Source organism: Felis catus, chromosome A2 (assembly GCF_018350175.1).
Source record: "Felis catus isolate Fca126 chromosome A2, F.catus_Fca126_mat1.0, whole genome shotgun sequence".
Lineage (NCBI taxonomy): Eukaryota > Metazoa > Chordata > Mammalia > Carnivora > Felidae > Felis > Felis catus.
The window spans coordinates 82,702,648-82,730,240 of record NC_058369.1 but is presented as its reverse complement, the minus strand read 5'-3'; the positions used below and the strand labels follow the sequence as shown (position 1 = coordinate 82,730,240).

General features: G+C 41.6%; 1 protein-coding gene across 11 annotated transcripts in view; it reads left to right on the top strand.

The window, feature by feature from the left end:
* Window positions 1–27,593, top strand: part of MAGI2 (membrane associated guanylate kinase, WW and PDZ domain containing 2) — a 1,363,649-nt gene that overhangs the window by 1,272,729 nt on the left and 63,327 nt on the right. For all 11 annotated transcript variants that reach the window (XM_045053218.1, XM_045053217.1, XM_045053215.1 and 8 more), the window contains one exon: window positions 18,222–18,360. In XM_045053218.1, the coding sequence (XP_044909153.1) occupies window positions 18,222–18,360 (139 nt within the window). The remainder of the gene's footprint in view (window positions 1–18,221; window positions 18,361–27,593) is intronic.

The window sequence follows — 27,593 nt, the reverse complement described above, 5'->3', positions numbered from 1 at the left end:
ACCATCATCATCCCCATCTTCAGATGAAGAAACTGGCATTTACAGAGGTTGAATAACTTGTCTAACATCTCTGAGTTAACAAATGATGTTTGTCATAGGATGAAAGCCCAGGATTCCTGATCCCACCAAAGCCCATGCTGTTAATCATATTGCTACCCTGCATTGTCCTTCGTGTTGTGACAGAATAAGTTATCTAATACAACTAATCACAATTGTTAAAATCCAATTATTGGGTCACCTGGGTGGCTCAATTGGTTGAGCATCTGACTCTTGATTTCAATTCAGGTCATGATCCCAAGGGTTGTAGGGTCTAGCCCCATGTTGGGCTCCATGCTGAGCGTGGAACCTGCTTAAGATTCTCGCCCTCTCTCTCTCTGCCCCTCTCCCCCACTCACACACTCTTCCTATATAAGATAAAGTAAAATAAAATAAAATAAAATAAAATAAAATAAAATAAAATAATAAAGTAAAATAAAATAAAATATTTTAATTAATTGATTGATTAAAATAAAAAATCAAATTGTGTCAGAATAGAACCTGGTATATTAGGTTCTAATAATAAACACATTTATGCACATTTTAGTCAGTAACCCACTTTTTTTAGAAAAATTTGGCCATGAAGGACTTTTCAATTATCCAAAGTGAGACTGAGAAGTCTCACTGATAAGTAAAACTAATAGGTAACCCATATGCTTCATTCAACTCCCTGTTGTTATCCTGCTGTTCCTCTCCATGCAGTATGATGATGTAAGATCTTATCTGATTTAGAGAATCATCAATAGCAAGGCCAGCTACTTCCCTGGGTGGCCTGCTAGGAACTGCTGTCTCACAGAACTAGTCCTACTGATTTGTCTTTCCCTACACTCTCCCAATGTACCTGTTTCTCTTTGGGAGAAAACAGTTTGTGAAGCACTAACCATCCCTTCTCCCCACCCCAACCCCCATGAGGAAAAGAGGTATTAGACTTGCCCTGTTCTCCTCCTTCAAGATTGGGAGTGTTTGATCCACCCTTGCCTTCTACCCTATGGGAGGCTGATGATTGTTAGCTACTGATTCAGTAGAGATATTGATGAGCTGGGAAAGGGAGAGAAAGAGGAAAGCAAGAAGCAGGAGTTCTGGGGCAGCCTGCACTCCACCATCACCAATGGGTTGAGTAGACACTACAGAAGGTGATTTGGGGCTTAAACCACCTTTCTGGTGGGATATTTTCTGGCCAGTGGGACTCCTGCTGAAAGAGGCTGTAGATTACATTACCCATAGTGGAGGAAGGGGTCCCAAATGGATGAGGAGGAGGCCAACCTCATCTATGTCTCCCAATATAGAGACAAACTCCACATCAGGTCTTCCAAAGAAATAACCCATGGCATCCTTAGGAGAGAGGCAGCATTTGGATATCTGCTGAGTTTAAATTCCGAGGTCAGAAATCTTATCTTCTTTGATTCCCATAATATCCACAGCACCTAAGGCAGTCCATGGCACAGAGTGAACACATGGCCAAGAACTGGCACACAGAACAGCAACATAAAGAGAAAGACCGACTGGCCACTAGTAATTCTCCATCCCTCAAGTGAATACTGGTCCTCTTCACTACCCACTCTCAGAGCTTCTCTAGCAGACTGAGGGAGGAGACAGAGGGAGGGGTTGGGAAAGAGAGAATAAGCCCCTTTCCCCATGTGAGTGATTCAAGCCTTCAGCCTAGTCTTCTGTGGAAGGGGGAGCTTTTAATTGAAAGGAAGGTTGCAATGCTAGCTGCACTATACTTTTTTAATAGCTGAAAGTGTTAAAAGATAATGGAATTGGAATACTGCCCAGCAGGAAAGGGGTGGAGGGAGGTCAACAGAGCACAGCTGGTAGCAGTTATTGGAAAAATAAATCAATCACACATTTTTACCTCAGTGACTAGAAGCACTTCAATCAAACAAGTGACATTTGCCATATGATATCCTTGGAAAACAAAGGTGATCAGAAACCAAAGATTCTCCATCATAATAGCCCGCAGAACTGTTTTTCTAGAAATGATGGTGAATTTGAAAGTTTCAATTCACACATTTATATCGAGGTTTTTTTCATGCCAAGTGGCCTATATTTGTAAAATGAGTAGACAGCATCACACCAAAAACAATGTGAGACTGTACAGAGACAATATAGGAGGGGTCAGCCTTTAAATGTAGTGATGGGAGCACACCTGGGTGCCTCAGTAGGTTGAGCGTCTGACTCTTGATTTCAGCTCGGGTCATTATCTCACAGTTCTTGGGATTGAGCCCCACCTTGGGCTCTGCACTGACAGCACTTGAAGCCTACATAAGAATGACTCTCCCTCTCTCTCTGCCCATCCCCTGCTCATGAGTGCTCTCTCTCTCTCTCAAAATAAATAAATAAACTTAAAAAAAAAAAAAAGTAGTGATGGAGCACCTGGCTGGCTCAGTCAGTAGAACATTCAACTCTTGATCTCAGGGTTGTGAGTTTGAGCCACATGTAGGGTGTAGAGATTACTTAAAAATAAAATATTTTAAAAATAAATAGATAAATAAATAAATAAATAAATAGTGATAAAGTGGTGAACTTAGGCAGATTGGAGAGGCCACACTAGAGATACCCAAAGATTACTTGGAAGTGAAAGCAAGCTGAATGGAAGAGATGATGAGGGCCATCACTCATGGCAAGAACCAAGGACAGAAAACCAAAAAATACATTCAAGGAAGTGGAAGGATCAGGCAAGCATCATGAAGTGGATCCAACTCGTTTTTGGATGTCCACCTACACCAAGTGTTAAAGGTACCTGCTAACCCAAATTAAAGGGTACAGCCAGTGGTATGGAACAGCTCAAAGTAACTAAACATGCAAAGATTAACCTGATACCTTAGTACTCATGGCACCCACTATGCATTATTCATAAATCCATCGCCTCCTAGTATAATATATATATATATATATATATATATATATATATATATATGTATTAGCTAGAATTTCACTTCCCAAAGTTAATTTGAATTTTTCTTTGTAGAGTTTATGTTTGCTCACCTGTTTGTTTGTTTGAGAATTAAATGAGATAGTGCTTCTGACATGCCTGAAAAATACTTGGCATAAAACTATGCTCAATAAGCGCTAATTACTGTGAAGGGTCAACTTTTTCATCTGGGCAGTTCACAACTGCTTAATAAGCTCCTGGGTAATTGAGAGTTTAGTAAAGGGACAGAAATCTAAATGCATATGTATAGTAGCAGAAGTGTGAATGTTCACACAGAGAGCTGAAGATAATTTGAGTCTAGTTAGGATACATGGCAGACTAATATCACTTTAGCTGTCTTTTTTCAAAATAATTAGTTATGAAACTCAGTAACTTTCAGCAAGGGGTACTCTGGTCTCTGAACATGGAGGGTGTCTCATATATCAGATGCCCAACTACATTCAAGTCTCATGACCTCCCTTCAAACTGCATGTCTTTTTTCCACCCATCTGCCCATGCATTTCACTGGATGCAGGAGTTGCCTCTCAAGTTATTTGGTAAAGGAGTAGATGGAACAAAATGTGAATCAAGATTTAAGTGGGAAAGTCTCCTTTTGACAGTGGCTAATTTGCCATGGGATGTATGTGGAACTCTGAGAATAGCCATATTTACATTAATCAGACAGTTATTAGCCTCAACTGCAAAGTGGGGAGAGTTCAAAAGGTGCATTTCGAAGCTACGATAAACCAGAGGCTTTTTATTCTAGTGATTTAAGAAAGCTTTACATTTTTATTTCCAATTAACCTATCAATAGTGATGTCACTTAAATACTCCTAAGGAATATTATCTCCTCATTATTGCCAGAAAACATGCTGCCCAATTTCATAGCTCAGCTGTTCTCATGCATGGATGGACAATCTGAATTAACTTGAACAGAAACAAGATTTTTAGACACTCGGCTACATTCCTAGTTGTAAAATCTAAGTAATTAAAATGTGACTTCAAATAGTAAAAGAAAATAAAGTGGATAATGTTTATTTTGTGCATCAAAATGATAGTGATACAATGCTAGTCCAACTTTCTATTTATTCAGTGTTAGCATGTCGGTAGAAAAATTATTGTAATCCACACATTCACTGCCAGTACAACTGAAGATCGTGGCAATGAGTAAAGACACTCTGGAGAGCTGTCTTAAAATTAAGCTATTAAAAAAGACTGGTTTTTTTTCATCATGATGAAACAAAAATAGCCGCCCCTAGAGATGGGAGTTTTGCTGCCTTGTTGACATACTGCTTATGCATGTTAAAATCGGACACAAGGACACCCATTATTCTGTTGATCTGAAACTTTGACGCTACGGAAATAACATGTATTCAAGGAGAAGATGTTCGAGTGATCAGGGAAGTTCAGACCTACAAACTCAGAGCTAGATTTATTCACAATTATAGGCATTTTCATTACACCTTTAATCAAACATTCCTTCTTCTACTCATGCTTGAGTGAACCTAGGCTACAAAGCTGTTTGTGACACAAGATTATGGATGTATTCTTAAACAATATCCCAAAGGTTAATAATAATCACAAACATTTTGTACATCTTCATGTAGAAGGAACCTTTAACTCTGAACTAAGTAAAAACCTACCCTTGTGTCTTTCTCAACAATGCTAAAGCACCCTCATAAAGAGTGAGGAGCTCTGGGTTTGGGCATTAGAGAACATGCATCTTGTCTTGTTACCTCCACCTGTAAGCTTGGGGGCTTTTGCAAATTCCTTTTGTCCCCTAAAGTGCAGAGTCTTCACCTATAAGTAAAGATAATAGAAACCAGAGATAGGGGCTCCTGGGTGGCTTAGTTGGTTAAGCGTCCCAACTTCAGCTCAGGTCATGATCTCATGGTTCCTGGGTTCAGGCCCCATATTGGGCTTTGTGCTGATAGCTCAGAGCCTGGAGCCTGCTACAGATTCTGTGTCTGCCCCTCCCCCACTTGTGCTCCGTCTGTCTGTCTGTCTGTCTCTCTCTCTCTTTCTCTCTGAAAAATAAACATTTAAAAAATTAAAAAAAAAAACCAGAGATAAAAGATTAAAAGGATGGGCTCCTTGCCCTCAATGCCCCTGAGTATGCTTTCATGGTTGTATTATCAGCAATGGCTTCCTTTAGTTACTTTACCCCCAAATCAATCAACCAACCATTCTCTCTCTAGTTCTAGTTCTTTCTCTCTCTCTCTCTCTCTCTCACACACACACACACACAAACACACGCACACACACACACAGTATTGTGCTAGCTGCTACAAAGGATATTCTAGAAGAGTAAAATGTGATCTTTGCCCTGGAGCTGTACACTGGGAAGTATAATTATAAGTCTCATATGAATGTATTTCCCAGTGCTTCTCACAGGACTCAGGAAATACAAAAATTAATATGTCTGCTTTTGTCCAGTTATGCCAGCAAAGCCATGGTTACACCAAAAAGAAAAGAGATGCCTCCACCTTGTGGCTGGGTCTTCTTCAGCTGGGAAGCATTGCTATTTTTAAGCTTATTTCTTATTGCAAGTTAAAAGATTGTATTGTGTTTACTTTCATACACTTCTTCATCTTCATACTGTAACGTGTATCAGGGACTTCTGTGAAGCCCTTCCTCTCCTGGAATTCAAGGTTAGCCTTGGCCAAAATGAAGTAGCTAGCATTTAAGAAATGTTTATGAAACTTTTATCCTGCGCTTAGGCACCTTAGTCAACAGTAGAAAAACAATAGTGAACAAGGCACAGACACCACAAAGCGTTCTGACCTAAAGCCCTCACTCTCTCAGTGCCCCCACACACACACCCTCACCTCCCTCCGAAGACTCTTTCCTCCATTAATCATGCTGTATCTTACACGGTACCAATTTTGGTCCCCACTACAAGTTAAGTTTTTATTATCTATTATTTTTAAAGCAATGTGTTAGTTATTACTAGAAGGTGCAAAGATACCATCCATGTTTCTAGGAGTTTATAATTCAGTAAGGGCGGAAGTGAGAAATGGTGGTGGAATGAATAAATACACAAACAGCTAGAATGAGAGGCAGGGTTGCAGGGAGTGCTGCAAGAGCGGCATAGCTAAAGCACAGCCAATGTGGAGAGAAAGGAGGGCGGCTTTCCCCTGGAGTGACTGGAGACCTCTTTGTGGACAATTTGAGAGGAAACTTGAAGGATGGGCATGACTATAGGATGAGATTGGAGGCGTCAGGGGAACGGTAAGAATGACTAGCAGGGGTGAGGCAAGAGCAAAATTGCAGGCGTGAGAGAACCCAATGAAGAATGGAGGAATGAGAAGCCAGCCAGATTAAACCCAGGAGAATGGCGGGGATACGCTGCAAGAAGGAGGAAACAATGTCCTGAAGGATCGTCACACTGGGCCAAGGAGCTTAGATTCTGTTCAAGAAGGGAATGAGGTGGGGAGGTGTTTGAAGGGGAGAGAGACCAAAACAGAGGTGAGCTTTAAAAAAAATGTTTTGGGGCGCCTGGGTGGCGCAGTCGGTTAAGCATCCGACTTCAGCCAGGTCACGATCTCGCGGTCCGTGAGTTCGAGCCCCGCGTCGGGCTCTGGGATGATGGCTCAGAGCCTGGAGCCTGTTTCCGATTCTGTGTCTCCCTCTCTCTCTGCCCCTTCCCCGTTCATGCTCTGTCTCTCTCTGTCCCCAAAAAAATAAATAAACGTTGAAAAAAAAATTTAAAAAAAAATGTTTTAATGGGGCACACTGTCAGTACAGAGCCCCATGCAGGGCTCAAACTCACAAACTGTGACATCATGACCTGAGCCCAAATCAAGAGTTGTACGCTTAACCAGCTGAGCCACCCAGGTGCCCCCATAAGCAACTTTTAAAGCTCACCTATGCTCAGTCGGCTGAGGGTCTGACTTTGGCTCAGGTCAGGATCTCACAGTTAATAGGTTCAAGCCCCGTATCAGGCTCTGTGTTGACAGCTGGGAGCCTGGAGCCTACTTCGGGTTCTGTGTCTCCCTCTCTCTCTGCCCCTCCCCCACTTACACTTGCTCTCTCTCTCTCTCAAAAATAAATAAACATTAAAACATTTTTTTAAAGCTCACCTCTGTTTTGGTCTCTCTCTCTCTTTCTCTCTCTGCCCTCCCCTGTTCACACATGCTCACGCGCGCTCTCTCTCTCTCTCAAAAATAAATAAACGTTAAAAATATATAAATAAATAAAAATAGAAGATACTTGTGGCAACCATATGGACCAAAAGAAGAGGGAGAAGAGAGAAATAGGGAACGGAAAACACAGGGAAGAGAAATAGGAAATTAGCAGCTGCTGCTGACAACAGAGTGGAAATAAAACTGATGGGTCTGGAAGCTGACTAGAGGCAAAGGCAACTCTGAAATCTTGAGCAGTTTTAAAAAGCACATTGAAGTCACTAACCTATAATGCTATCTTAAGAGAGTATTTGTATAAAAGTGAAATATTTAAACGAATAAAGGTTTCCAAAACTAGCTTCTCTAATATGGGCAAGGTTACCACCACCTGATTTTTATGTCTTATTCTTGAATTATTGCTTAAAGCTTTTGTCTGAATCTGTTCAGGCTGCTATAACAAAATACCACACATTGGGTGGTTTATAAACAGAGATTTAGTCCTCACTGTTATGGAGGCCAGAAGTCCAAGATTAAGTTACAGGCAGATTCAGTGTCTGGTGAGAGCCTGCTAACTGGCCCTGTGTCCTCATATGGTGGAAGAGGTGAGGAATCCCTCTGGGGTCTCTTTTATGAGGGCACTAATCCCACCATGATGGCTCCGTCTTCATGACCTAATCACCTCCCAAAGGCCCCACCTCCTAATACCATCACCTTGGGGGTTAGGATCTAAACGTACAAATTTTGATGGGATACGTACGAATTCTGATGGGATACAAACATTCAGATCACAGCAGCCTTCAAATGTCATATTCATCCATTGTTTTAAAATCTATTCTTCTGTTCCTCTTCCTCTCGAATTCACTGCCTTTCCTTCTCTCTCAATTCTGTATCCTGGGGAACTGATTCCTGCCTGCATCACACGTACTCGTTTGCCCATTGTTTCCTGTTGGATTTCACTGATGAGAAGTAGAGCAGAAGATCAGAGGGCAGGAAGAAAGAAAGTATAATCGTTTTCTAACAAATGATCACAAACTTAGTAGCTTAAAGCAACACCAATATATTCTCTTACAGTTCTGGAGGTCAGAATTCCAAAGTGGCTTCAGTGGGTTGAATTCAAGTCTGGTTCTTTCTGTTGACTCTAGGGGAGAACCCACTCCCTTGCCTTCCCCAGCTTCTGAGCCACCTATACACCTTGGCTTATATATAGCCCCTTCCTCCATCTTCAGTACCAGCAGTGGGGTATCTTTTCTCATTTCTTACCTCTGTTTATATCTTTAAATCTTCTCTTTCTGATTTTGACCCTTGTGATTGGGACCACCAAGATAACACAGGATATGATGATCATCCTATCTCAATGTCCTTAACTTAGTTGCATCTGCAAAGTCCCTTTTGCCATGTAAGGTAACATATTCATAGACTCCAGAGACTAGATGTTGACATCTTTTGGCGGGACATTATTCTGTCTGCCACACAGAGGTATTTCTTTCCCCTGTTGCTCCCAGCCTCCATGCTCTGGGCCTGGAAATGTTCATCCCTCTATGATGGCAGCTCTCACCAGGCTCTTTCATGGTCCCAGCTCTCACTAGGTCCCTGAAACTTTCCTTCCTCTCCCAGGCTTTTCCAGACAGAGGTGGTAACAGTCCCCACCTTCAAAGGCTCAACAGCCCTCTTTGCTTCCTAAGCCCTGCCCACACCTCTGCCCACACCTAAGCCCTGCCCACACCTGTCACTACATTGTCTTCTAAAATCCCAGCTGACTGATATGCCCATCTTGGTATGCCTTAGCACACTCTCATTGACACTGTTAATGTGTCAGGTCTGGAAGTGGCACACACAGAAAGTGAATATAACACAATATGCAAGAAGGTTGGCTTCAGAAAAACCAAGGATTATTACCCTGTGCCAATGTCACAGTCATAGTACAGAGCCTAATGCTTGCATCTGATTAGAAATATGGGGAATAATAATCCCTCATTTTCTCTCAGTTACATCCAGGGAAGGGAAATGACAGCCTACACAGGAGTCCACAATAGAAAGTTTCCTCTTTGATTTCGTTTTGGTTGCTTTTCAATCAAATAGGGAAACTGACTTCATGACCTAATGTAAGTGGTTTCTGGGCAGTTGGATGAGCCACTAGCTGAACTGCCAGTGATAGCTTTCTATTCTTGCTCAGGCGGATAATTTCAAGATATTTCCCCAGTCTCTTCTTCTTGCCTGAGCAGTCAAACGGTCATATGAAAGTGGAAAGGTTGTAGTTATTTTTTCCTTCATAGAAATATTTTGTTTCAACCAGCTTGTCTTTAAAATCTTTCTTTGTATTCATGTCTGTCAGCACAATAGAAGTTATCCCTCTGTCTTGGCTTAGGGTTTGGATTAGCTGTCCAACATTCAATGAGATTCTTTTTCTAAGAGCTATATATCTAAAAATGATAGAATAAAAATAGAAAAATGGCATCAACATTCTATAGGAATTCCTAAAATTCAGAACTTACCAAATGAACAGAAGATTTTTTGTGTGTGTTTTTTACTTCTCGGTGATATTTTAGGAAAAACATTCACCTCATTTTTCCCATTAAATAGCCCCAGTAGCTCAGCTCCATCTCTCCTAGTTTCATTATTAAAAGCTTACCACTGCGTTTCATTTTCTCTCTCCTCTGCCATTACAATGACAATGATGGTGATAACTATGACAATTAATAATCCAGGATTGCATTTGTATAGTTCAGAGTTTACAAGGCACTTACATACCTTTCATATTATCTGATCATGGTCAAACCTGGTTGACATATATTATGAAAGCAAGTTTAATGTTTTTATGGATCTTGTTTAAATTTGGTTTACACAATAAGGAGCAAAGAGTGAAAAAAAACGTCTTCTGAAAATGTTTTTCTTTCAATGATACATCCCTCTATTGAACAAATATGTATAGGTAGGCACACCCCCAAGATTTTCACTTTTTTTTTCTTTTTTTAGTGAAAGAGAGAGAGAGAACACACAAACAGGGGAGAGGAGCAGAGGGAGAGAGAAAGAGAATCCTGAGCAGACTCCACACTCAGCGTGGAGGCCCACACAGGGTTCTATCCCACAACTCCAGGATCATGACCTAACCCAAAATTGAGTCAGACGCTCAACCAGTTGAGCCACCCAGGCGTCCCACAACTCAACATTTTGAAAGAAATGCTGAGGAAAGGCACCCAGCCCAGACTGAAGGGATCATGGAAGCCTTCCTGGATGAGGTCACACCTGAGGTGTGTCTGAAGGAATGAGTAGGATTCTGCTACTTTCAGGGTGGGGGGCAGATTCTAGACAATGGATACAGAAAGAGAACTACTTTAGGCAAGCAAGAAGAGATCATCAGAGAGCGTCATTGGAGCAGGGGAGCAAGAGACTTGAAGAATGGAACATCAACATCCATGAAAAGCCCTAGAAGAGTAAGGAGATTTAGAAAGAAGCAATCTAATAAAGTTCTCTGTATGAGATTAGTATTGGTAATATTTGACAAGGAAAAAAGAAAGGTTTGCTGAGACAGATACCAAATTGTAATTTAGACTTGACCTCTACAACTGGGCACTGCATCATCCTTAAATTTCACATATATTTACATGTTTTAGTTTAAAGGATTTGAAAAGTAAGAATGAGGAATGGAGGCTCCCGAATGAAGGGCTCACCCTGAATATCCACCAAGCGTGACCCCCTGATTTGAAAGACCAGCCAAGGCACTCCCCTGCCCCCGAGCAGTACACTCAAGTCAAAGATGAAGTATTTCTTGAGCTGTGACTAAGTCTGTTCTAAAGGGTGAATATGAAATAAGGTACATCCCTCGCCTCAAGGGATAACCCTCAGAATTCTGCAGCGCCCCTAACTTCTTATTTCCCACTTGTTTCCCTCACTTTCACGGTCCTTCTCAGCGAGAATATGCTCTGGCATCACCTTGATTAAGGATCCTTCTGCAAATCAATAAGGGCTATTTCACACTTGTGTTTAGATGAAGTTTCTTGAGAGATGTTGGGATGTTTTCCTTTTAGTGATTATTTTGTAGAGCATAGTAGAAAGAGAGTTTCTGTTTTCAACATACACCTTATCTGAGGCAAATAAAAGTCACAGCACTTTGGTGCCCTCAAACATGTGCTTCAGTTTCCAACTGGGTTGGAAGCTTTCCCTCTGGAAAAACCTGCTGACTTGATGGGCTCCTGTGCCTTTGCCGAGGCAGCCGTGCATGACGGTTTGTAACAAGAGCCAGGTCCTATAATAGGCACTTGGATATCATCTATTTCAATCACCAGTCTAGTGGAAGAAACAGGTAGGTTAGCCAAAACACTCAGCATAATCCCTTGAAAACTTTACTTCAATGGTTATTAAATAGTGTCTAACAGGGGCGCCTGGGTGGCTCAGTGGGTTAAGCGTCCAACTTTGGCTCAGGTCATGATCTCACAGTTCATGAGTTTGAGCCATGTCAGGCTCTGTGCTGACAGCTCGGAGCTTAAAGCCTGCTTCAGATTCTGTGTACTTCTCTCTCTCCACCCTTCCCTGCTTGCTCTCTCTCTCTTTCTCTCTCTCAAAATAAACATTGAAAAATGTTTTTTAAATAAATAAATAATATCTAACAAAAGTTAATCGTGAAAACAGTCATTACGTATTAAAGGTCACCATCAAGTTGAAAATCAGCCTGTCCCTTTGCTCCAGCAGGGCCATCAATGCCCATGTGTCCTGTTGTCAGAGCACCTGGTGATGATGCCTGTGGCAGGCAGCGGCAAACACCTTCAGTCGGATTTTTTTCCCAGCACATTATGATTTTTTCGTTCAGACTCAGCCTCCATTCTACTTTCTCTCAATCCTTTAGCATTTGTTTCCCATTACTTTACCTGTCTCTACCAATTTTTGTAGGTCACCGTTACTCAAACTTCATGTGGCCTCCTCTAAGTACTGTTGAAATTGTTATGGTGTTGCTGGAAGTGCTTAAGGCAGCATTTCAAGAGAGCTTTCAGTAAGGTATGCTGAGACGTACTAAAGCTGAACTATGTTGTGAGAATAGAGATGGCTACTGTAACTGAAAAGCAAAGCCTTTGCTCAACTGCAAGTAATCAAGGGCCTACTTGTCAAGAACTGTGTAGATGACACAAAGACAGTAGGTACTTTCCCTGCCCATGAAGGGTCTGGAGTCGACAAGAAGGGCCAGACTATAAGCGAAGAATTTCACTAACCTCAGGCCTCAGATCAATAGCCACAAAAATAGTCCACAGCTAAATCTTCCGTGAAATAAAGAATAGAGATATCCATTATTTGTTGGTATAAAATTCTCACAGAGTTCAAATCCTCACACCTAATTATAATCTAGGGTTTCAGTCATGTATGATCATACAAAATAGGTTCTTGTGGTGCAGTAGTAGTAAGAGGGTGGTTAACTGATTACAGCCAGCTAAGCATGTTTGTGCGGTGTCGGAGTAAGACTTGAGTGGGAACGTCTGTGACTCAGGGCTAAAGTAAGTCCAGGATTTATCAAGTTCTTCTAAAGATTTCATTGAGCCAAACCAAATACATTCTATACAACTTGGTTACAAAACTGCATACGGTACAGAGTTTACGTTTTTTTCTTACATCTTAAACTATTAACTGCTTAAGAAATATTGAAACTTTTACCTTTACCTGCCTTGGTTTTCCAATAGAAAAGAAGAGAAAAAGCTTTACCCGCAGGGCCCCTGGCAAGTTCAAGGATTTGGTAATAGCTTTGTTAACGAAACATCTGCCATGATATATGAGCAGAAATGTAGGAGTAGAAATGCAGAACTTACTAGGCTATGCCGAGAGTGGGCAGCCTTTTGTTTTCTGTTCTTTTCCTTTCTTTTCTTTTTTTCAGTAAAGTGACTTTTATCTTCAGTTGAAATATAGTTGACACACAATATTACATTAGCTACAGGTGTACAACATAGTGATTCAACAAGTCAATGTGCTATATGCTCACCACAAGCATAGCTGCCATCTGTCACCATCCAACAGTATTACAATATGTTGTGCCTTTCATCCCTGTGACTCATTCATTCCATTATCGGGAGCCTGTCCATCCCACTCCCCTTCACCCCTTTTGGCCATCTTCCCACTCCCGCCATCCCCTCTGCCAGTCATCAGTTTGTGAGAGGGGGCAGTCTCATCTCATTCATTGCCCCTAAGACATTGATGTAGGGTTGTTAGTTGCCCCAAGATACAGGACTACAGATATAAATATTTCTTCCATGGGGAAAAAAAAATGAATGCCTGGAATTTTATTCTAAGTCCTTTGGTTAGTTTCCTAAATTCGACATCTCCTTGACACACACACATCTGTGAACTTTGAGTCTCCCTCTCTCTCCCCACTTCTTTTTTTCTCTCCCTCTTCCCTCCACCCCGCAGCCCTCCTTCTCCCATCTCTCTCTCAATTCTAATTAGAACTTGATATTTTAAAAATTCATTAAGAACAAGTGGAGGACATTTGTAAAGTTCCACTTTAGTACGTAGCTCAGCTAAAGATAGCTCTGTAACAAAGTATGGAAAGAGAAGACTGTATCAGAATCACAACTGGTCTTTTTTTCTTCATCCCTTAAAGGACTGCAGATTTTCCATTGGTTTTATCAAATTAATTCCCTCAGTTGATTTGCATGTGAGGTAGGAAAGTGATGCTTTCAACTGGCCACCCCTTGGCCACAAGGTGGGAAGGTAACCAGAGAACCTCTCTGCCCCTGACATATTCAACTCCTTATACATCCAGATACTAAGGATGAAAGCAAAAGGATTCACATTTGAAATTTATTTAAAGAGTCCCATTTAAAGCGACTATTCAGGGACACCTGGGATACTCAGTCAGTTAAGCATCCGACTCTTGATTTTGGCTCAGGTCATGATCTCTCAGTTCATGAGATTGAGCCCCTGTGTTGTCAGCACAGAACCTGCTTGGGATTCTCTCTCCCTCTCTTCCTGCCCCTCCCCCACTCACACACATTCTCTCTCACGCACACTCTCTCTCTCTTTCTCTCTCTCTCAAAATAAATAAGCAAACATTTAAAAAAAAAAAAAGAAACATCTATGCATAATACTAGTAGTGGAGTAAAAATACAAATTAAACCTTTTTTATAATTTCTGTCATTTCGCAAAAAGAAACAGTTCTTGAGTCTGTTGGATTTGTTGCTACCCTTGACAGTAGGTCCAAATGACTTGGCCCACTTTTATAATCTGCCCAGAACACCTTGTAAGATTCACTTTGTGACAGTGACAGCATTACCATCATTTTACCTGACCAGCATCCCCTCCACACACACCAAAAATTTTTGTTCCGAATTTGGTAAGATCCTGGACTATTCAAAAACTTCCATTGCTTCCAGTGAGGCAGAAAATCAACATACTACATCCTCCGGTGTCCTGTCTGGGGAGGGGCTTGGGAGAGACTGAAAGTGTTAGATGAAAACTAAGGATCCTTGATCCAACCAGCACCAGAGGCATCCTCTTCTCCCTCTGAGGGGACCCTGCATCAAATCTAAAAGTATGGAAATCTGCCAGGCCAAAAGGTCAGGTCATGCTCCTGGGAACTCAATAAAAGTAATACCCCTGACTCTTCCCGGAGCCCCGTCCCTGAAACTCCTGCACCGGAGACGTCAGTCCATCCCTTGTGCAGCCCTCGTACCCCTCTATTTCTCAACCACCCCTGTAGTCTTCCAACCCACCACCTCTCCCTCCCATGCTAAGTTTTGTTCCCATGGTCTTCCTGAGATCTTAGGAGGGAAAAGGAAACATAACAAATGCACAAGAGAATGAAAACATCAAATTTTCTAAGTCTCTCAAGTATGGGACCAGAATGCAGATGATGTATGACTATTTCTATCACACCACGAGATTCCTTTTGCCCTCTACATGACTCTCGCACTGTCAGTCTCAAGACAGAAGTGTCCTCAGGCAAAGGTGGCTGTCACGGTTGTTTTGGGGGCCAAGAGTGTTTATAACCCCTTCTCCCATGATTTTCAAGATAAGCCATGTGTAAATGCTTCATTCATTCACAAATACTTACAGTGCATCTCATATGAGATACATCATTAAAAGGGACACAGTCTCTGCCCTCATTTGCTTCTTGAGACCATGGTATGTTTGGTCTCTGTCTCTTTCCCCACAGCCTCCCAGTTTCCCACTTGATAGACAATGTGATAACCTCACAGACTTCAGCACCCTTCTTTAATCTCCCACTTTCTCTCCAGTCCAGTCTCCATACTGATGACTCAGGGAGATTTCTAGATACCACTTTGCTTCCCGGGTCAGGTTACCAGATGATTAAAGTTTTCAGTGGCTGGCGCACCTGGGTGGCTCAGTCGGTTGAGCATCCGACTTTGGCTGTGGTCATGATCTCACAGCTCATGAGTTCGAGCCCCACGTCAGGCTCTGTGCTGACAGCTGACAGCCTGCTTCGGATTCTGTGCCTCCCTCTCTCTGCCCCAACCCACTCGCATTCTGTCTGTCTCTCTCAAAAATAAATAAACATCAAAAAATAAATAAAATCTTTAGTGCCTTACTGTTGCCTTAAAAATAAAGCCTGAACTCCTGAGTAGCAGAATAAACTAACTGACAGTTCTCCAAATATACGATGATCTCAAGGCTCAGAGTCTTTGCATCTGCTGTTCTCTCTACCTAGAATGCTCATCCTCCGCCTTCATCTGGGGAACTCTTACTGATACTTCAAAACTCAGTTGAGATGTCACCACCTCCAGAAAGCTCTCCCTGACTACCAATTCACCCATTCTGAGTTAGATGTCCCCCATTTCTATTCTCTTAGCACTTTGTTAATATCTCCATCATAGCAAAGGTATATTGAATAATAACCTTATTTACCTACTTTCTCTCCAGTTAGACTGACAACTAGATACTATACCATTTATCTCTATCTTTATCTTATCACCCTAGTAGACTGTCTAGCACACGGTAGGTGCCCAGAAATAATTTGATGAGTGAAGAAGGTCCACATCTAGGAGGGAAGATAGAAAAGCATAACTGTAACAAGGTGTGATAAATACTAGAGTGGGATACAGTGACAAATGAATGTAAATATTAGAAACATCTGCTTGTAAAGAAGACAGGGTCAAGGAAGGAATCCCAGAGAAGATGCTTGGACTGGCTTTGAGGAAGAGTGGGAGATCAACAGGTCTATAAGGAAGAGAATGCGAAGAGAACAGTAGCATATGGAAAACCCTGGATCCCTCAATAGTCATGAAGCCTTGGGGAGACTTCTCTTAGAAGAATGACTCCAGTGACAATAAGAAGAAGATATTGGTGGGAGAGTGACAGGAGAATATTGGAATAATCCAGGTAGATACCTGAATTGCACTAGTTAGCAATGGGTTACAAATGAGGTCAGAGAGAGGAAGTGAACCCAGCATGCCCCTCAGATTTCTCACTTGAGTGAGTGGTAGTACCATTAACCAGATTTAGAGAAAAAAAAAAAAGTGCTTTGGGAGAAAAATGCTAAGCCCAGTCTGCTGGTGTTGAATTGGAGGTGCCTATTGGACGTCCAGGTAAAGATGTGTAGTGTTCAAGGGGATGCATGAGTATGAAGCTCAGAGGAAAAGTCTGGCTAAGAATGAAGATTCTGTTATAACTTCACTGGAGCTTTCATTTTACTTCTACAATTTAATACTGTGCCATGAGGTTTCAGTCATGGGTGGGAACTGCTGGGAGAGCAATAATTGGTCCCATCTCTGCCTCTGGCTTGGATACAGTGGCCTCCGGTAAGCTACTTGAATTCAGGCTGTGCTTGTGCCTTATGGGAAAGGAGACAATTAAGGAGAACTGAACAAAAATGTTGCAAACGTTGCCCCTAAAACAAATTAACTTAGTCCTGTCGTTCATCATTCTTCTCTGAAATGTGGAAGTCATACCAGTGGGGTAAACTTCTGCCACTGCCCAAAAGCCGTACTTTCAAAGACCACCATACACAAAGTGGAAGAAGTCTTTTCCTTCATTGCACTGAAGTCCTTACCCCTAGAAAATCCTCTTTAAACAGAGATATTACTCTCTTGCTACTACAAACATGTGTTTGTTCTTTCCCCTCATTTTGGGGGTGGGGAGTGGTCTTATTTTAGTGCTGTCTTGCCATTGTGATGGCAACTTTTTATTCCTCTTCTTGCCCAGCACCCATCTTGATAATGCTGTGCTATGAGAGTTTATTCACGATTCTGTCTGCATTACAGAGTTTAGGTTGAGGTCTGCTTTTAGGGACCCAACTAAAATAACATTTTTGCAAAGCAACTCATGGTGCTTTCCCTGGCCAATTTATCTTAAGTGACTTCCACTGAAATGAAATATATTTTAATTCAAAGGTTCCTGACAGTAATGGTACTGTGGGAGTTACCTGATGTGTTCATGGTTGAACCTCTTTTATTCCATCTAACTATTCACAGAGGCTAAATGGGAATTGCTTATGAAGCCTGGGCATTTCTAACAATTCAAGAGGGACTGGTATTTAACCAAACGGTTCTGGCAGTCAGGTGCGAGCATGGCAAAGATTTAGCAAGGGCATTAGTCATGTGTGGAGAATGGAAGATCTCATTTTTTATTCAAACAACTGTGATGGAAAACTCATCATCAAACTTGAATATCAACCAACCATATTTACAAAGAAGGCGATATCACAATAGCACCCAGGGGAATTTAAATGATGCATGATAAAAATTCTCAGAGAAGCCCAAAAACCGATCATCTCATCCAGCATGCTGAATTAAATGCTGCACTAAGTCCAAAGCTGGCACTGTGTTCAATGAAAAGGCCTTAAAATATTTACTTCTTGTTTCAAAGCAAAGGTGCCAGGTTTGTTTGGAATTGTGACTTCAAACATATTCCCTAATTTAAAAAAAATGCTAAAAGTTTAATTAAAGCCTCTGCCACACTGACTGAAAATAAGTAACATATCACCCCAACTTTGTGGCCTGATATTTTAATTTCTGTAAAGGTAAATTAAGTTTGGTGGTCAGATTCAAGATGTAGCCAGGAATTAGCTGCTTCTGAGAAGGAGCGGGCTACAATCAAATTGTTCAGATGCTCTCTGGAAACCAGTATTCTTTAACGGATGCTTTTCTAATCTGTTGGAAATGCAAGGTGAGTAGAACCATCCTTGGCTGAGTTAATGTTTCCTTAATTAACAGGTAGGAGATCAAATCATTGAGATCAATGGGGAAAGCACAAGAGACATGACACACGCCAGAGCAATAGAGCTCATCAAGTCGGGAGGAAGAAGGGTCCGTTTGCTGCTGAAGCGCGGGACGGGGCAGGTCCCGGAGTATGGTACGTTTCATGTTTTGATTCACCTGTTTTCTGTTTCTTCTGTGTACTGTAAATACCTATGCTTATTTGTAAAACTGTATCAGTTCTCTAATTCTACCTAAATATAGACTTGGCTATCAATAGATATATACATGCATATGTACGTTTAAGCCGAAGATTTATATGCGTGTGAGCTCTTTCTTTTGCTCCCTTGGTTAAGTGATGTTTAAAATAGCAAATAGAGGACCTTTCAGGGCATCTCTGAGCGTGCAGGGAGATCCAGCCACCACTTACATGTTAGAACTTTTGCAATTTGACTAATAGTCTTCTGTTCATTTGAGTCCACAGTAATTTATCACTTATTTCCTAAAATTGCTCATGAATCACAACTGCCCTGTAGCGTATGTGACTGGGACCAGGGAACAAACAAGAACAGATCTTCAGGTGGGGAGATTAGAATGTAAACTTCATGCAGTGATTGCATTTTCTTGGCATTTAGGGATAGTTCAAAAATTCACTCTAATGTTGTGTATCTCTGTGCTTTTCAGGAAGGAATTGAAGTGCATTAGATTTGGCTTCAGAAGTCTTTAATGGTGTTATTTTTCAGCAGCCCACTTAAGACATCACTGGCAGTTTTACTAAGACACTGCCGGGTGGTCATTACATGAGAAGCATCACACCCTGAACTGGCTGTAATTAATCTCAGGGAGTGACAGAAAGACGGACAGATATCAGTGAAAACAGGCGCAGGGGGCAATGGGATTTAACCATGGTCTGAATAATTAGCTCAAATTGTCGATCTAGAAAAATTGACTCTCATTTTCATCCATTCATCCCCTACGGCTCCCCCTCACACACACACACAAATTCTAAATAATGCTTTTCCCTCTCAAATTACGCTTACCTTAATTATGGGTAACTTGCCTAAGTTACCTAATAATGAGCTGAACACTTCCCTAGTTAGCAGGCAGTATAGTCCTGAGTTCAGTTGAAATATCTGAAATCAAATGCCCTTAAAAATTTTGTTTTCGTGGTCTTGAAACCCCAAAAGGACTGGCAAATACTCAAAGAAAGCGTTGAGAAGTTTCTGTAGGGCTGGCTCTGTGCCCATGGAAAGATTTCATCCCAGGTCCCATCCTTAATGTTTGGATCTAATAAAATATTTTTAAATATGAATATTAGCAACAAGCTCAGGCCTGATCCTGTTAAATGGCACCAGCACTAATCCTTTTGTAAAGACTCTTACTCTTGGAATAGGGTAACTTTTTGCACCCCAGAGCAATACATGATTCAATAAGACCAAACTGACCTGTGTGAATTAATCACTTCTAAAAAATACCTTATTTTAAAGGTATGTTTCATTCCATGGCAAGACCCATTATCTATACCAAGGAATTTCCATTGAGTTAATATTGTTCTTATTTTACTAACAAATTAAACTTTAAGAAGCTAATCTGAACAACATGGCTATCCCGAGCTTTCTTTTCTTTTATGAAATCACTATTTGGTTCACATTTTCAACAGCTTGTCTATAGTGAGCAGTTACAACAGTACCATTGCCCAATTGGCAGCATGACTCAGCTTATAATGCCTACGTATGACGCTGTCTCAAAGCATCTTTAAAGAAAAAATAAAAACATGTTTTTGAACAAGACAAAAATTCAGGATCATGTCACCATGATCCCATTAATTCATCCATCATCTGGAAATATATGGTTAAGGTTAAATTCTAAAATTAACAAACAGGGTTTGTCAAACATCTGGACACAGTTTAGAGGGACCAGTTGTCAATATGGTTAACTCCAGAAGTACTGCAGAGTTCTAAATATATTCCCCTAAAATGTAACATTAAATCATACTTGCCAATGGTTAGTTAGAGTTTGTCAGCTACTGTTGATGTTAGAATGACCTAGATTTTGATTGTAAATTAGCTTTCGAGATTATGTCACAAAATAAGCAATTTAAATTTTTTGTATTTATTTATTTTTGAGAGAGAGAGCGCACACGCACACACACACACACACACACACACACACACACACAAGTGGGGGAGGGGCAGAGAAAAGGAGAGACAGAATCACAGGCAGGCTCCCCACACCTCAGCACAAAGGCCGATGTGAGACTTGAACTCACAAACTGTGAGATCATGACCTCACCACCCAGGCGCCCACAGAGTAACCAATTTAATAGAGAAGAGCAAGGTCTTCTCCTTTAGAGAAGTAAAAGAAAAATCACAAACTAAGTAAACATTAGCACTTCAGGAAAATCTAAGCTGAAAGATGCCTGGTTTTGCATGAGAAACCAAGAAGGTAGGGATCAGACCAGATCTTTGAGGATAATGCCATCAAGTGATATTTCTGGAGTCATAGCGACTAATGAGGAGGGTGTTTCAGGCGTCTCTAAGACCACACGCACATTCAAAAATCTGCTGGAAAGATTCCTGGGACACAGAATATAGTTGTACTCACAGGTAAGATTTATCATAATGACATAGTAAGGATACACAGTGGGATCATAAGGGGGAGAAACAGGCAAAGTCTGGAGGAATCTAGGTACAGGCTTCTTTATTGTTTCTCTCTCTCTCTCTCTCTCTCTCTCTCTCTCTCTCTCTCTCTCGGTCACCCAGAGATCACTCTTCCCCCAGCAATAAAAATTCAGCAATAAAGGTGTGATACTGTTACCCAGGGCAATTCATTAAAGATTTGGCACCCAGGGCTTATACTGGGTGCTGGTCATGCAGACCACTCTCTGCCTAGCACATACCAAAATTCTAGACTCCTATAAGAAAAGCAGGTGTTCAGCATAAATTGTGTTGTTTGCACAGTTATCCATGAGACACCCTTATCATTTAGGGAATGGTTTATATTAGTGTAGGAGACAATTTACCTATCACAGTCCCAGAGGCCAGCCAATGGCCAACCTTGCAAGCAGGTCCCTTTAAGGATAACAGTCTCAAGGCTGTCATGTGAACTCCTGTACCAGGAGCAAGCCAAAGAAGCAGCCACAGTCATTTTACAAATGACCCCAGCATAAAAGGACTGCTCACAGCTAAGGAACATCATAATTCCTTCATCACCAGTTAAGTAGACTATATCATGAAGCAGAATTTTTTGTCCAACGTCTGAACACAAGATGGGGGAGGTAACAAAACCGAATAACAGAAACAAAGACAATGAAAGAAAATGCTTGAGTTAGCCAGTAGATATAACCAAGAATATAATCCACTTTGTCCAAATGGCACCCTCATCACAGGAACACTGAATTTTCCATCAACTATGAGCTTAATCCTGTGTTTGCTTCCTTTGTTTGACTTTTAAGATCCTAAACTTAGCAAAAATCCATCCTTAAAGATAGTTAAAGGGGGTTATCAGAATCTGTAGGAGACATAACCTGCTAGGGAGGTGTGCGGATTTAACCCAGTCTGGGAGAGTGAACTTTGAAGAGTAGATCGACAACCAACAGCCTGTGGCAGGGTTTTAAGTGATATCTACCAGCCCTCCCTCAGATACCTGCAGAATTCTGAATTCACAACAGCTCTGAAGCAAGACCCTTATCTGGACATTTGGCCACGTCAACGAAAAGCTGATTTCAGTCAAGAGAAATACAGAACTCTTGCTCTGAGTTCCTAAGGTGATCTGTGACAGAGAGATAAGCGCAGGTACAATTGAAGGAAAAAAAAAAAAATACCAAGGGTAATCTGTCAGATTGTTGACTAAACAAAATCAGTGTGAATCCAAGTGAGCTGAGGAGAGGAATAAATATGCTGCAAATATGCCATCCATAATTACCGCAAGACTAATCGGCAGACGACACCCCAGCCAAGTCACAGGCATAAATCAGTAAATGCGGCCGCGGAGGTAGGAGCTGCACACAGGCTGTCGAGCTGCTGCAGGGGGAGTCAGCAAGCGATAAGGGCTTTGAAGAAGTTGCTTTTATGGCTAAGTCCTTGAAGGAGATGGATACTTCAACTCTACTTTAGTCCTCAGGATAAGAATTTGTTGATTATAAACTCCGCGGGAAGCGCGAGCTCCCCCCTCCCCTGACACACATCTCAACAACTGGCAAGAATAAGAAAATTTCACTCCACCATACTGAGAAAAAGAATCCGAAGATGATGCCTCCAAAGTAATGCCCTCCTTGACACTGGTTGTTGCTATTTGAATTAAATCTTAAAAGGTTAAGAGAGAAGAAAGCATGTATCATGGTTGGAAAGCTGCACAGGAATAAATTATACAAATTAGCTCCCTGCCTTGAAATACAGGTGTCCTTCATTAGCATTCAAGGAATCCATGTGAACACTTACTTGATTTAGATGCTGAGCCACAGAGCCAGGGCCAGGGTAAATAGAGGTGCCACTGGATGAAATAAAAATCAACCAGTTCGGACCAACTTGGGCCTTTCCCCTGGTGATATTTGCTGTTCAAATCTGATTAAATTCAAAATAAAACAAAACAGAAATATGCTTCCTAGTCTTAGTGGTCTAGCCTGTTTATTCTCTTAAGAGGCAACAGAGCATGTCTTTATGGCTACCAAGGTGAAGGGAGTCCTGTTGCAAATGGAGACTGGTGGTCTTAGGAGACCCGGCAGGGTCACAAGGATGAAGTGAAATTTTCTTAGTATCGGTGGCCCAGGGACAACGAACACCAAATGCCCACGCAAAGGGAAGAAGAAAGAGTCAATCTGAATTTGACTTCCGCCTACCCTTCAATTTTGAAAGTGAATTATGTCTTTAATGGGTTTGGACTTGATTACAGGTCTTTGGTAAATGGAATTGTTTTCATTTTGTAAGCACAATAAAACTGCATTAAGGAAGTCGAGAAAAGATAAGAGTCAGTAACTATAGCTAAAGAAATGAATAGGCCAAATAGTACTGCCTTTCATCAGGAAATACACATGATTTACAATTTATTAGAGCACCAGATTAAGCAGTACTGGTCTCTACTTATATGGCAATAGACGATGTTTATTTGTTTTTTTTTTCAAGAATATACATTGGCCATTTGCAACAACATGGATGGAGCTCGAGTATAATACTAAGTGAAATACGTCAGTCAGAGAAAGACAAATACCAAATGATTTCACTCATGTGGAACTTAAGAAACAAAACAAATGACAAAGCGGGAAATAAAAGGGAGAGAGAGAGAGAGAAACCAAGAAACAGACTCTTAACTATAGAGAAGAAACTGATAGTTACCAGAGGGAAGGTGGGCATGGTGGCAATGGGTTAAAGCAGGTGATGGGGATTAAGGATTTCACTTGTCATGATGAGCACTAGGTGATTACAATAAAAGATTTAAAAAAAGAGAACATATATTGACAAGAATATATATTACAAGTGAACATTATAAGCATACTCATCATCTTTTTTATAGTTATTTGTTCAGCAAGAGCTTTGGTCCCTCTGACCATACGAAGATAAATGCAGACAGTATACCCCTACTAAATATTAATACAAGACAAATCTTATAATTAATATCATCAGTTCACGTCATTACTGTTCACTTAACTAAATCAGGAATTTTCTGGGCACTAGCGATGCGCAAGGCGCTTTGCCGGCACTGAACACAAGATACGGTCCTGGCCCTGGGTGAGCTAACAATCTAAGAATGAGGATATATGTAACCACTGATTCTAACAGAATCTAACAGAATCAGTGGTGACTGATTAAAAGGTCTTCACAGATCTGCTCTAGTAAAAAATTTAAGTGGGTTTTATTAATTATTTGTGGGATTTAATACGTACTTCTAGAGTATTAAGGATCCTTGAAAAGCACTTGGCTTCTTTAGTTTGTTAAACATTGCCTTTGTAATATTTATACCAATGCTTTGTACATTTTCTGAAGAAAGGACTCGCTGAGTATAGGTAAATTTCTGCTTAGACCTTGTCTGAATTATTCTAAATTCTAAGTCAGTAAACCAAAACTTCATCTGGCAAATTTGCTAATCACCGATGTTCCCCTCCTGTGGCTGTCAGCCCCCAGAAGCCTGGAGCACTATAACCTCATAGCCGGAGGGTTTGTGGGTGTGCTGCTGTGCCCCCACGATAAAAGGCGAGAGTCTCCATTGTCTTGGCTTCTTCCTCAGAGACCACGTTCAGTAGGCTTTGCACTAATTCACCTGCATTTTTAATAGGGCAAAAGGCAGCTTGCTTCAATAATAAATTCTGAAATTTAATTTCAGCTTCTGACATTCATGGTTGAGTGTATCTTCCTTTTCCATGAGAGGTTCCACAAATCACTCCAGTACACCTGTACTGAGTCAGACCCAGGGAAGAGCTCAGGCTGTCCGGCAGAACTCCGGGCCGCATCATACAGAGGACAGGGTTCGTCCTGCCTAAAAAGGCTCGCGACTGCTCTCTGCAGCATGTAGGTGAGCCCAGCAAATGCTCTGTGAAGCTCCCAATAAGTTCCCATTTCATGGAGTCAGAGGCAAAAGCTTCCTTAAAAAACACACACAACTTTGAGATTCCGTTTCCCCACTGTTCAGCAAAAACCTCATTTGTTATTTTAAGTGATTTTAGGAGAAGGGTGAAATCTCATTTCTTCACATTGTTTTATTGGGGCCCATGGAGTATAATGAATATTTGCTCTTTTTGGATACCCTTACATGATTTCCAACGTGCAGTTTTCTCTTTTAAGGATATAGTAAATGACCCCCTTCCCCAAGTCCTCACTTGTTAGGCATTTGAGACTCTGGTAAAATATATTAGACCACATAGTACCCAAGAAATCTACCAAGAAGAACCAATTTGGCCTTTGAGGTCCAGCCACCCTCATTTTCCAAATACGTAAGTTGTTGGCCACGTGCATCTTAGAAAACCTAAATATCCCAGCGCTTCCAGTAACCCATCCTGGAGAGTCAGAGTTTAGGCTCTGATAGAACATTCCCTTCCTTCCCCCAGCATGAAGCTGGGCTCTCCCATGGAGGACTGCTTCCTCAAAAGTCCAGGGAGAAGGAATTTTCTTAGAGAAAGCACTACTGAATGCCGTAAGAACATCAACATGGATCCCCAGGAAGTCACACATTTAAGAGAATGTTTTTTACAAGGAGCGGAGGGGAAAGGGGAGAGCAAGGATAAAAGTTAAGAGACAAGAAAGGGGGCAGCCCGGTTTTCAAGCTGTGTGCATATGCACGCGTGAACATGATGTGTGGATCTGGCCCAGGACTCTGTATTTTTAAAGCTCCATCTCAGGGAATGCCATGCTCCCAAGATTGGGGGGTGTATCTTCTCTGGCTCTGCTGTAAAGGCCGGGCGCCTAGGAGTTTTTACTTCTCCTTGGCCCCCACTGTCAGGTGTGCCTCCCCCGCTCTGCAGGCCATCTAGTCTAAATGGCTTTTGTCCTGAGACTCACAGCATTACAACTTAAAGAAAGGAGACTAGATCTTCCTCCCATTGTCCTCCCACTTTCCATCTCTGGCCTTTTTCGACCATCCAAGCTCAGCTCCCACCCTCCTCACAGAGGACAGGCTGACCTTGGGGTTCAAGAGTCGATTCGAGATAAGCTTCTAACCCCTCAGCTGCACTCATTGGGAAGAGGGTGCTAAATGCCAAAATCATTTTCCGCACTGATTTTTTTCTTGTCTGAAAGTAGACCTGATACAGAAAAGGTTTTGATCCCTGTGAAGCGGTCAGCCAACCAAACTCTGCTCTCCAGGTGCTCAAAGCAGTATACCAGTTCCTTAAGACAAACTCTTGGGTAGGTCCAGCCAACTGCCATAACCAGCAACCGTGGAGTCTCCAAGTCACTTTCAAGCTTTCATTTTTTAACTAAGGCCCTCTCAACTTTTCACTTCTAATGGAAGAAATAATGAGTCCATGAAGCCAGATTTTTGTTATTTGAGAAATCTGCATACAGCCGTGCTCCAAGATAGGATTGTGGCAATGTTCCTATCCTGATAAAGGCTTCTTAATATTTCTTTTTAACTTAATTCCCTCAGTCAGGACCAAAGATGAAATTCTATAATGCCTTACTCCAGGCTTGAATGATGCACTCTAATTATAGCAAGATCTCTAAACTTTGAGAATCACACACATTTTTCAATGTGCTATTTGGGCTCAGTTCTTGTTGTTATTTTTTTCATAGAATGAACGCACACTTAGTCCTGACTAAAGAGCTGTGAACTATAATGTGGCTCAGACATTTGCTTACAGAATAACTTGCTTTTACACTACCGAACAAAGGTCTCTGATTTTCTCAGCATGTGCTCTGTAGCACCTAGTGATTCTGGCCTCATCAGGACCCTAGGTGTTAAGGCCGAACATACACACTCATAACATGTGCATTGAATATGCCAGCATACAACTCCATTTTTCACATTTCACTGCAATTTCTACCCCAGCCTTCACAGCAATTTATTTCCACCATGTTCTGGGTTTTTTCTTTGAACTTCTGTCCATGAGGTTTCCTCGCACATGTATCTTTCAAGTCCAGTAAAGGTCACATTTAAAACAAGATGAGAGCCTTCTCTCTGTGTGACACTAAAACAGCTTGATTCTTTTGGTACAAAATTACTTGCATCTTGGCAGGGCTAAATGGTAAACTCAATTAATAAGTCCTGAAATGTAATTTCCATTTCTAACATCCGTAGTTAAGCGTTAGTTTTCTTACCACAGAGAGGTTCCGCTTTCCATTTAACCTCAAGGTGCTAGTGCTCACCCTTGGTCTCCCTTCCCTCAGACACATGCCATGCTGTGAAAAGCACTCCATGTGGCATAATCAAAAATCTACGTGGAGCGCTGTTCCATTCTGCATACTGAAGCCATGCAGACATAGCACCCCATTTGGAGCAAGTTAGGTATTTAGATGGGGAACACCATCAGTAATGCCAGCAAGGAGTACATCAGGCTCAAAATGTCTGAGCTGCACGGCTTAAATTGTTCCGATCACATTAACCTCACATTCACCTTCCTTTCCCCTGGGCTGCACGGAGCTGAGAAAACACAGTAGCGGGCAAGGGGTGGGGGTGGGGGGGTGGCCGTTGGTGCACCTCCTGGGTCCTGTCCCTTGGAGATTATTGATTTGGATATTCTAGAGTGTCTAGTACCCATCTACGTGTAGATAAAGACCTGTAGCCCAAGAGCTGAGAAAAAGACAAAGCAAGAGAGCCACCGAGAGGGTAGCTTCATAGCATGGCCCTGGGACAGGTGAGTACCTCAGAGGAGAGCAGGCAGGGTGGGGCTGCGTTTCTTTTCCCTGCTTTATTTTTTTCCAGAAAACAATTACACTCAGCAAGTCAACTGTGCACTTTGACTAT